General features: G+C 46.6%; 1 protein-coding gene and 1 non-coding gene across 3 annotated transcripts in view; one reads left to right on the plus strand and one right to left on the minus strand.

The window, feature by feature from the left end:
- Positions 1-3,172: 3,172 nt before the first annotated feature.
- NEMP2 (nuclear envelope integral membrane protein 2) overlaps positions 3,173-12,035 on the plus strand; it is a 28,799-nt gene continuing 19,936 nt past the window's right edge. Inside the window, exon 1 of one of the 2 annotated variants that reach the window (XM_055571931.1) lies at positions 3,173-4,144. In XM_055571931.1, coding sequence (XP_055427906.1) covers positions 3,826-4,144 — 319 coding nt within the window. In that variant the 5' untranslated portion in view covers positions 3,173-3,825. Of the gene's footprint in view, positions 4,145-8,191; positions 9,536-12,035 lie in introns of those variants that run through there. The other variant, XM_055571932.1, reaches the window with a different exon arrangement.
- Positions 9,579-9,652, minus strand: TRNAY-AUA (transfer RNA tyrosine (anticodon AUA)). The gene has a single exon. It is a non-coding gene; the product is annotated as a tRNA-Tyr (tRNA).

Genomic DNA, 12,035 nt, shown 5'->3' on the forward strand with positions numbered 1-12,035 from the left:
TTAAAGAATACCACAGCTCTCAATTTGAACAGAAAGATTGAATTTGACCAATTATGTTTTATCAAGGTCTTTAGCAATTTAGAGAACATATGATGTATTTCTTAATAAATTATAGTTATTCTAATCCTTCCCAACATCATTTATTCATACTGAAAAGCTACGTATCTGATGTGAATTATTAAAGTTACTGAGCTAGGATATGGCAAGTCAATTTCAAAGTATTTTCTAGATGAAATATGCTACAAAAAACATGATCCAACAAGTCAATGTCTCTATTCTTTTATGAGAAGTCTTGAACAACCTGTTTTTTTTCTCTTGATGTATAAAATTCTAAAAATGGGAATTGTTAAATAAATGATGACATGCAGCTTCTGTAATCCTTGTGGCATTGCTGGGTATCATTACAGTCTTTCTAAATCTTCCTTTATGGAAGAATCCAAAGTAACAGAACTTTGCCTGTTTTCTTCTAATTCATTTAATTAAACCTTCTACCAACCTAGAAACCAAGTGAAAGCTCCTAAATAATTTCTGACATGAACTAAATTTTACTTCTGATTCATAATGACTGATTATAACCCTGTGACAGTTACAGAAAATTAATTACAAAGAGCAAGAACTCCAGAAATAAAAACGCAGAGGCTGAAATTTGAATTGCAATCTTTATCACATCATGTGAAAATAGTCAAATGGAATTAAAGAACTTGGGTCACTAAAATAATATGAAGGAAGCTCTTTATTATGTATTGGTTTTTGAAAAAATAAGTAGATGTCATATTCTAGCAATATGAATTACATAAAATGCACACACAGTATTTTAGTTATGATTACAAACTTGTCCCCAATTCTACTTCCAGTCAAGCATGAAACTTATAAAACTCATAGTCCTAATATTTTTTAATCACTTGGGGTAAATATTAAGAAGAGACATTTGGGTCTCTATGCCAAATGGACTGACTCAGTCTCAGGAGGGTATGTCCTGGGAATCTGCCTTTACAGCATTAAATATTTAAGTATTACCCACACCACTAGCATTCTGCCGAGAGTTCTAACTTCTTCCTTATCTATGAGTTCCAGACAGGCAGTGCTTTGTTTGTCTTAGAGTTTGCCACAGAGTGTTTACTGGAAATCCATAGCTGAAATCTGTAGGCAATACAACTGGGCAACTTCTTCAAATAGACAATGAATTTTGTCCTTTTTCAAGCATCTCTTTTGGGGTAGAAATGTATTGGCTGGTGTTAAAATCTAGGTACAATTGTCTTACATCACCTGGGCAGGTATAATGGCAACCCCCAGTTACAACTTTCTTACCTCACTGATCCACTGACAGGCAAACATATTCTTTGTTTTCTAACAGAAAGATAGAACGCAAAGCTGTATAATATCCCAGAAAGCTTTGAACAGAAGATTCTGCAGGAGTCCTGTTTATATGGATTTGGTATTGGTTTGGTTTGTTTAATCAGTATCATCGTCTTCTAGAAAGGCACCACAAATGCTGATGTAATTGAAGCGCAATAGACTGCACTAATCACAGATTGTTAATCCCATCTGCTTCTCATGAAAAGGAAGCGGTATTCCATAATGATGTGAAAGAACCCGTGAGTTTTCCTAAATCTGACCCCTCCTTACTCGTGATCTTGCTCTCCTTACTCGGTCTTCGTGATTTCTCTCTCCACGGTTCTTTAGTATCTTTCCCCCCTTCGTTGCCACTGTCACCACAAAGCTTATCTATTTTCATACGAGAGGTTTTCCTAAGAGAGAAAGTTTTGGGGAGGTTTAGTTGAATTTCATCATAGTCCCCCAGTGATAAAATGGTCACCTTCTAAGATTCTGTTATCTCTAGGAAAATATTTATTGCTATCCTTTAAAGCGGAATGTGGTGTTTTGATTTAGCTTCCTTAATAAGAAGCTAAAGATATTTATTAAGAATATTCTACATGAATAGCACTTAAAATATTAATTTAATACACACTTGTTTCCTTTTATCCCTCTACTTGATACAGATGTCGGAAAACATTTCTGTCATTTGAGAATATACCTGTTTCTTTTAGCCACATTTCATAATGCCATTCAAAATTAGACTAAATCAAAATAAATATGGTTAGAAAAAAGTGCTGTGCAAGGGGCAAGTGGGGTTAGGGTCTCTGCTATTTCTCTGGAGGTAGTCTTCAGGGTCAGACAAGATAGGAGTTCAAATAGTAACAGTTTGTTTGTAAAAATCATCCTCCCCAAGAGCCCCTTACAAGGAGATTTCTGAACTCAAGAGTTCTTTATAAGATTTCTGAATTTGCAAAAAGCAATAATTGGGTGTACACATGGCACCAGGGGTTTGAAGGCAGTTGGTTTAACTTTACTTTGAAGCCAGGGAAAGTCTAGTGGGTTCTACTCACACCTTTGGGGGAAATGAGGCTAAACTATTTTTAGAGGATGATTTCTGTCACAGTTGGGTTCTCTGGAGTACCTTAGCAGAAGCCCAAAATTAGGAAAGAGGAAACGAGCTCTTGTTCTACTGAATGTTTCGTGTGAAATACTGAATCACATTAATGGGTTTCCGAGGTCTGAAGAGGATCTGTGCCTTAAAAAAAAAAAAAAGTACAGTTTAAGGGTGATTCAGACTAGGAGTTCTCTACTCATTATTGCTATTAAAACCACTCAAGATATTTTTCCAGTTTTATTGAGATATTGACATATAACACTGTGCTTGTTTTAGGGGTACAACATAGGGATTTGATATATGTACATACTGTAAATATAATCAATTTATTTAACATCCACTTCCTCACAGTTGCACGCTTTTGTTTAAATGATGAGAACTTCTAAGGTCTGCTGCCAGCAGTTTTCAAATATAGGTTACAGTATTGTTAAGTCACCATTACATCCTCAGAACTTATAAATGGAAGTTTGCACCTTTTGACCGCCTTCACCCAGTTCCCTCGTCTCCCCACCCCCTCTCCGGCAACCACCAATCTGTTCTCTGTATCTTTTTACACACACACAAGCTAATTTCAAGGGGTATGTTATATTGGTTGAGAGCATGTTTTCAGTTCAGTTCAGTCGCTCAGTCGTGTCCGACTCTTTGCGACCCCATGGACTGCAGCATGCCAGGCCTCCATGTCCATCACCAACTCCCGGAGTTTACCCAAACTCATGTCCATTGGCGATGCCATCCAGCCATCTCATCCTCTTCTCCTCCTGCCTTCAATCTTTCCTAGCATCAGGGTCTTTTCAAATAAGTCAGTTCTTCGCATCAAATGGCCAAAGTATTGGAGTTCCAGCTTCCACATCAGTCCTTCCAATGAACACCCAGGACTGCTCTCCTTTAGAATGGACTGGTTGGGTCTCCTTGGAGTCCAAGGGACTCTCAAGAGTCTTCTCCGAGAGACTGTTTTACATGCTCTTTGTACTGAAATGTGAGAAGTCAGTCTATTTAAGCAACCAAATTGCCAATTTGTTGTTATAAACAAAAAGGAAAATGAAAGATGAATTGATTTTTATTATTTTTTTTATAAGTAAGGGGGTTGCTGAAGATTGACGGCAGAAGGGGACGGCAGAGGATGAGATGGTTGGATAGTATCACCAACTGGATGGACAGGCGTTTGAGCAAGCTCCAAGAGTTGGTGATGGACAGGGAAGCCTGGCGCGCTGCAGTTCATGGGGTCTCGGACACGACGGAGCGACTGAACTGAACTGAAGGGCCTTAGCCTTCCTGGGATGTCACGCAAGGGAACTCTGGAAACTGAGCCCTAAAACCCCGCAGTCGGGGGTCAGGGCAGGTTTCTGCACAGACGGTCCTTTCGGGCCCGCACCCTCCGGGGTTAGAGCGGGCCCATGAGCCTCCAGGGGGAGACGGGGCGGAGCCCGGCGGGGCGGGGGCTGGACCGCGGCCGCACCCTTCCTCTGCCGGGGGAGGCGGGACCTCCGCCCTTCCCGCGTGCAGGCCGCGTCGCCCTCCGCTCTCCTCCGGCGCACCGCGCCATCTCCGCCACTCTCGCCCGAGGAACCCCTCCGCCCAGGGCCGAGCGCGGCTGGCCCTCGAGCGGCATGAGGCTGCCCCCCGAGACGTGCTGGCTGCTGCTCTGGCTGCCGCCTCTGGCCGCGCAGCCCGTGGGCGCCGAGCGCGGGGAGGAGGAGGCGGCAGCCGTCTCAGGTAACCGCGGGCACGGGCTGCGGGCACGGGCTGCGGGCGCGCGCGCCCCCTCCCTCTCCGGCCTCCTGTCGCCCTTCCCCCCTGCTCGTCCCCGCCCACGCCAACACCCCGGCCCGGCGGTGACCCAGGCTCTCCCCGCCCCGGCGGCGCGGAGCCGGGCGCGGGCGGCGTCTCCCTGCCAGATTTAAGGCGGCCTCCCTGACCGCCTGCTTCGGCTTCCCTGGACTCCGCCGGGGACTGGATTTTAGGATTAGAAGCAGCTGCAAAGTTCATTCTGGCCCAGTTCCCACGTTTTATAGAAGCAACCAAAGTCCAGAGAAGTTTTGATTTGTCCAAGGACATGAGGACAAGTCATTGTTACAGATGATCCTTGTCTCCAGACTTTCAACACAGGACATTTGTATTTATCAATTTAGGTCGAAAAATATTCTTTCCCATTCAGGATGGTAAAAGCTTAGCTTTAGAATTACACTGAAATTCTGTTACCCTGACTAGCTCTGTGACCTTGAGTCAGTCAAGCCACTACTGGTCACGTGTAAAACACGGATAATAATATTTCACAGGATTGTCGTGATGTGTAACGTGTGTGCAGTCCCTGGTCCAGAGGAAACAGGAAATGGTAGCTGCTGCTGGTGGTATGGCTTTCTGTGGCGTGCTCTCAAGATCCTGATTCCGGGCAGGGCAAGAGTTCTAACTTCAGTTCTGCTATGAGCTTAACATTTCTATTTCATTAATTTCCCCCATTAAATCCTTTAAAAGATTTCCTGGACTCACTGTCCACTAACTTCCCTTCATCTTTTTGCCCACCTTCGGTTGCAAGGGAGGCAACCAGCTGTGGGCTTATAGGTGGGGAAAGCTGCCTCCTCCTGTTAAAATCCGGATTGTCTATGAATGAAGGCAGTTACCAGATTTTCAGCTGGAGCTGCCAACTCCTGGTAATCTCACAGTGAGGTACTTGGGGCTATTCTAGATCAGTTTTCATTGAATAGAAGTTTGTCAAGTGTTTACTTTCTACCGGGCAGTGTTAAAAGTGCTTTGATTGCATTATCTTATTTAATACCCATAGTAGCCCTATAGGGTAGGAACCATTTATATACGTATTTTACAGAAGAGGGCTTGGTAGTAAAAGAGGTAACCAGTATATACTGATGAAAAAAATAAAGCACAGATCTGTCTAAGAGTTTCGGAGCATGGCAGCAGCCAGAACATTGTAAGTAGCCTGGACCAGCATCCAGAACTTGGATTTCTTCTTCGGTCATTACATTCAGCCACTCACTTGTAGAATTACCTTGGTCCAGGCAGATAATCTTTAAGCGCCATAGTTTTCCCATCAGTAAAACAAAAATCTTCTGTTGCTGAATGTTCTCCAATATTTTCCTTACCTTTTTCTCTTTTTAAGGGAATTTTTTTTTTTTTTTTTTTTGGCTTTGCTGGATCTTTGTTACTGCTCAGGCTTTTCTCTAGTTGTGATGAGTGGATGCTACTCTTCGTTGAGGTGTGCAGGCTTCTCATTGTGAAGGCTTTTCTTGTGGCGCGCAGACTCGAGGATGCGTAGGCTTCTGTAGTTGTGGCTCGTGGGCTCCAGCGCGCAGGCCCAGCGGCTGTGGCTCGTGGGCTCCAGCGCGCAGGCCCAGCGGCTGTGGCTCGTGGGCTCCCGCGCGCAGGCCCATCGGCTGTGGCTCGTGGGCTCCAGCGCGCAGGCCCAGCGGCTGTGGCGCGTGGGCTCCAGCGCGCAGGCCCAGCGGCTGTGGCGCGTGGGCTCCAGCGCGCAGGCCCAGCGGCTGTGGCTCGTGGGCTCCAGCGCGCAGGCCCAGCGGCTGTGGCTCGTGGGCTCCAGCGCGCAGGCCCATCGGCTGTGGCTCGTGGGCTCCAGCGCGCAGGCCCATCGGCTGTGGCTCGTGGGCTCCAGCGCGCAGGCCCAGCGGCTGTGGCGCGTGAGCTCTAGCGCGCAGGCTCAGCGGCTGTGGCGCACAGGCTTAGTTACTCCGAGGCTTGTGGAACCTTCCTGCACCAGGGGTTGAACCCACATCTCCTCATTGACAGGCAGACTCTCATACACTGTGTGCACTACCTTTTCTTTACTTTTATTTGCCTCAATGAGCCCGTTGTTTTTCAGGTTTCAGCTGGTACTTCGTTTTCAAAATAGAGCCCAGCTATAATGTGAGATACTTGGATTAGATGATACTTCCTGTTCTAAAAATCTGTCTTCCAATAGCACACACACTTAGACACACACATACCCTTACACACCCTTCCATGGAATGGAGAACATCCAGACTGAGGCCAGAACAGCTTTCTGGCTCCCCATTTGGAGGAAAGTCAGAGGCAATTGATACAGGAGGAGCAGATAGTTGTCTGGCTAAGAGGAAGAGAACCTTCAAACCAAAGTAACCAGGAGCTTGGAACCAGCGGGCAAGGTCCTTAGATGAAATTCAGGCCACTGCGATGAATTCCCAGGATTGAACCATAGTGATAGGCCATTTTAAACCACAGCTTTAAAATTCATCCATGGGGAAGAAAATCAATACTTGAAGTTAAAATCAGACCGGAATGTGCATTTGCATATGATAGTTACAGTTTCATTCTCTGTGTACCTTCTTGCATAGAGAATGCAATGAAGAGAAATGAAGATCAAGATGCATAGTCAAGCCAGGTTAGAAAAACAAGAAGTACGGTTAATAGAGAAGTTCTTTTGTAACTTTGATACTACCTGCTAATTAGTTTGAATTTGAACTTACAAAATAATACCCCCCAAAATCCTTCTGCCCTGTGAACTCTCAGGAGTTCAAGTTTATTGCTTTTTAACTCTTCTCCCTGCCTTACCTTATCCCTAAAGAAAAGCAGTCATATAGGCCAGATGGGGAAAGTGGGAGCCTGATTTAATAAGTGATTTTATTATTCTATTATAATTTCATCTGAAGATATTTTTTCCCATAAGGGCATGTAAGGTTAAATTTTCAGAAGGAACATTGCTGAAATATTTTTACGTTGGAGATTGTTTAAAATCTGCAAACACCTGAAGTTTGTGCTCTTTATTTTTAACATATTCTATAAGTAGGTTTAAGTACTACCTGCCCTTTTTTGAAGTTTTGACTGAATATTTTTACCTTAAAAGGTAAGTTTAGTTTATGACTAAACTCTTTAATTATATCCTTATACCTGTAGGAAAACTAATAAATGACAAAAGTAGTACGGAAGAGTAATTTTAAATTTATTGGTTGAAGCAAGTGATGTGAAGCGGTCTCTTTTATATATGATATGTAGTCCTAACATTAGATTGAATGTTTTCAAGTCGAGTGGTGTTTTAAATGAACTAAGGGATCGCAGTGGTAAAGGGAACCCTGACTCAAATCCTTTGGTCATGTAAAGAACTGAGCTTCGTCATAGCAGTTTGGGCACAGCTGGCCAGAAACCCACTGTTCTTTAGAAGTCAGGGTTATTGACAGGTTCAGGAGAGCCTGCCAAGGACTGCAGGTGGTTAAGGAGGGCTGTGCTCGGTGGTGGCCTTGCTGGGTCGTCATAGTAAGGATGGCACTTGGGGTTGGTCCTGCAGATGCTCCCAGGTGCTTGGGAACTGAGGCAGAGCTGGGCCGGCCCACACTTGCAGACCATTCTGACCTGAATCAGGGTTGAGGAAGTGAGTACCCAGGTTACGGGGGTGGGGGGGCACCCTCTGGGAAGGAGATGTGTTTCAGCTCAGGGGAAGCAGCGGCTCTTTCTGGGCAGGTGTTACTCTCTTCTGACCCAGTGAATGATTGTTTTGACATTTGTATGTATCCCTAAAAGTTTCCTTTTGTTTTCTGGATTGCCTTGTAAGGGGATGTTGCTGTTATTGAGATATATGTCCTTTTGCCTGATCTACCACCAGGAAGTTCCAATGTTACCTGATTGAATGGGCAAAGCCCGAGGCTGCATGAATAAATGACACCTGCAGACGTGCCCGCAGCCTCGTAGCCTTCAGTGTCAGGGCTTGAACAGGTGACAAAATTCAGCTAATCAGTCAAGCTGGCTACAGTTTTTGTCTGCCCCGCTCCGATGGAGGTAGAGGAAGTAGAAAATGCCTAATGAAATGTCTCTAGAAGAAGATAACTGAAAGGAGGCGAGGCCTAGGAAAGCCATAACCTTTATAAATCATCAAAATGAAAAGATCTGGTTCCCTCTAGGAAGACAGTAGGCCAGCTGTGTTAAGAACCTTGGTTGTCAAAGTTACTATCTTACGCTGGTCCAACTAGTCCATGACTTAAGACTCCTTGGACTGAATTCGTTTGGAGCTAGGGTTGAGGTTTCTTGTGGCTTGAGTTTCTAGTTCTTTAGGTAGTTAGGAATTCTTGTGTGGGTTGACTGAGATGCACAAGAGACAGGTGGTAACAGAGCAGCCAGAGAACATCATGAAATGCCAGCGCCTCGTCTGTGATGTCTCCTGTGTGAATTCAATGTCAGTCTCACCTCCAAAGCCAGACGTTGCTCTGGAGAATTCCAGGGGAGATGCTGTTTGCAACATGCTCTTAGTAGTAGATCTGTAGGTGTCAAAAATCAGGGCAGCCTTTCTTTATCTGTGCTTTCCTTAATCTGGTTGAAGACCAGGTGACATCGGAGCTAGTTCTAGTCCTCCAGCTGGGAGGTCCCTTACAGAGAATGCACTGACCTACCGTATCGAGTACAACGGCAGCAAGCGGATTCCCACCACTTGTCTCCCACTCCCTCCTCTGCCTGGTGAGGAGAGAGAAGATGGTTCCCAGCTCGAGGGGTGTTAAGGGTTAGCGCTCTCACCCTGTAGTTCAGGGCACAGGGATGCTGGGGTAGGGAAGGGGCGGTGGAGCCTGCAGGTTCTGTTGGGGGGATGGCCATGGTGCAGGCTGGACAGGTGCCCAGCATCAGGTTGTTTCAAGGGGAGCCTGGAGAGCACCCCCTCTTATGGTGCCAGCACTGGCCAGGCTCTTGTGAAGACTGGCCGTTGCAGGGAAAGAGCAAATTGGCCAAGATGGTGTCGTCGGGCTCTCTTGCCCGACGTTTTGTAGATGGTGATGATGTAACCGCTGAGATCACTTAAAGTGCTGCACGTGCACATCACAAGGTACCCAGCTGACCACGGGCTGCTTTGTTCTGTAAGCACATATAAGCTCCACCTGGAAGTGACCTTGTGGCTGCGTTGCGGCTGCATTATGTCTGTGTCTGCTGGGTCAACCACGAGAGGAGAGAAGACAGTGTGTCTGCAGTTCCTATTGCTCCTCGAGTTTTCTTCTAGCTTCCCTGCTCGTGCCTTGCCTTCCATGGGTTCATCAAACAGCACACACAGTGAGATACAGCAAGACAGCCTTGCCTTCACTAGGTCAACTCTGCGACCCTGTGGACTGAAGCCTACCAGGCTCCGCCGTCCATGGGATTTTCCAGGCAAGAGTACTGGAGTGGGTTGCCATTTCCTTCTCCAGGGGATCTTCCTGACTCAGGGATCGAACCCGGGTCCCCTGCATTATAGGCAGACGCTTTTACCGTCTGAGCCACCAGGGAAGTCCTAAATAACCCACCAGTCCTCTGCAATTACAGCACACGAGTAAAAGACGAATACTTAAATGTGGGGATACAGTGATGAACATGCCGTGTCCTGAACTTCATGAAGGGAGAGTGTCAACTAAAAAATACGTATGTAATGTGAAGAGAAGAAAGCAGAGTAAGAAGGGAGGGGTTGGAGTGTGCCGTTTTAGACAGCAGGGTCGGAGAAGGCCTTGCTGAGAAGGGGACGTTTGAGCACACAAATGTTATCTATTGGAAGGAGAAACTCTGCCAGGATCTGGGGAAAGCAGTTGCAAGCGGAGGAAACCACATGCAGGAATGCTTGAGGCGGGGGCAGCTCAGCGTCATGAGGACAAGTTGACCGATGTGGCCGGAGGGAAGGCCAGAGGTGCCTGGCTCCCAGGAAAGGAGAGCAGGTTTTGCTTTGAGAAGTCGTTTGGGGAGGGGGTGGTTGAACAGGTAAACGATGTGCTCTGATTGATGTTTCTAAAAGGTCCATGTGCTGGTAAGAGGATAGGTTGTGGAGGGGGGAATTGAGGCGGTTCTGGGAGCTGACCAGCTCGCAGTCCTTTACATTCATCCAAGTGCATGAAGCCACCGTCTGGACGACAGGAACATTTACTCCTGAAGTCAAGCTATTGCACTGTACCCAGATTGCATCATCTTGCTCGTAGCTGAAGAGTTACAAATATCAAATGATTTAGGAGACAGTCTTAGGACCAAAATGAAAAAAAGCCTCAGTGGAAGGTAACGTTTGCTTGTGACGCTCAGGCTCCACAGCACATTTCCTCTGCCCACTAACAAGCCCACTAGCCATCAGTTCCCATACTTGTGTGAACTGATTTGACCTGTGAAGAAGTGGAACTCTCTGAGAGGAAGGACTGTGGAAGGACCACAAGAAAAGCCCCTACAGTGGGCACACGTAGTTTGAGGAGCAACCCTGAGGAAGGAACAGCTGGGGTTCATGTTTTCATGATGGTCTGGGCTGCTGGGGTCTGCAGACCGCTTTTCACCTGCCTCTCCCCCCACCTCCACGTGTGCTCCCTCCACAGTGACAGGCAGGGATCCCCTCTTTTATTGGAGACTCCCAGCAGAAAGATCTCCGCTCTGGCTGACTGATTTCACGCGGTTCCTTGCGAGTCATTACTGGTCACCCCATCCTTCCTCAGCTTTGGTGTAGCAGGCGGTTTTGGCTTCATTTCAGATTTCCTGGAGAAACAGCTGATCACACTCTCCTTAGGGGAGTCGGGGGTTGGCCTGTGGTTTCTCTGTGTGCCCTGTTGTTCCATGCTTGACAGATGTGGTGGTGGTACCCTGTCCTGGGTCCAGGACTGGCTTTTGACTTCATCTCCCTTTATTTATAATTCAATAGCAGCAGCTGCAGAGTAAAATGAACCCCATTACTTTATAATTTGGTTGTGGCATTTACTACAGTCATTTACCACCTGTAATGCAGCACTTGTCTTCTGTTTCACAGTGTTACGCTGTATTATACATTACATACTATATATTGCATATTACCTAGAACACACACACATATGTATGTATGCATCTGTTTTGAGCCAGACTTCTCCTGTGCTCCAGACCTGTCATCTTTACCTAGTCCCATCAACCAAGACTCAGTACGTCTAGAAGTGAACTCATGCCCTTTTCACTGGACAAACTTGCTTCTTCTCTGGTATTCCGTATGTGGATAAAGGGCCTCACCATCTCCCCGCTCACCAGAACCATCAGGTTGCCTCTGAATCTCTAAGTCTGTTGATGCCACTTGCTAGGTGTTCTTTGATCTGCTCTTTCTCCCTCCTGCTTGGTTCATTTCTTACTCAGATTGCTTCGGGAGCCCCTACAGCTCTGCTTGCCGTGCTCTTCCCCTCTGGGTTTCACATGGCTTCCAGAATGCCCTTTCCAAGACATGCCTGTGTTTTCTGTTCCCGCAGGTCCGTTTGCCCTCCTCTCCCCTGCTCGGTGCCAGGGAGCTGGCCTCTGTGGGCTTCTTCGCCCTCTGGCTTCCCACTGGGTTTGGCCGATGAGAGACTGGTAGGGGGTGGGGACAGGAGAGAGCTGCCCCTGGAGTCCTGGCAGTGTCTGTGTTCCCTTGGGTTGCTGTCCTCTCAGCTCTGGCACCTCCAGTGACAGTGGGTCCCCCTTTGCCATCTCAGGCCTAGGAAGGTTGAAGGCTTTCTGCTGTTGTCGGTGCCTGGGAACCCCCGTCCACGTCTTCACTGAACTCTTCTCAGTTAAACCCTCTGGCATGTCAGCAGTTTCCTGCTGAAACTTTGTTTGCCTGAAATCCCTCAGTGCTCTGCTTTCAGCCAGAAGTCCTCATTACTCATTGTAACGATAACTGCTGCTTAGCTCTCTAGCTGCAAGTGTTAAAATG

Source organism: Bubalus kerabau, chromosome 3 (assembly GCF_029407905.1).
Source record: "Bubalus kerabau isolate K-KA32 ecotype Philippines breed swamp buffalo chromosome 3, PCC_UOA_SB_1v2, whole genome shotgun sequence".
Lineage (NCBI taxonomy): Eukaryota > Metazoa > Chordata > Mammalia > Artiodactyla > Bovidae > Bubalus > Bubalus kerabau.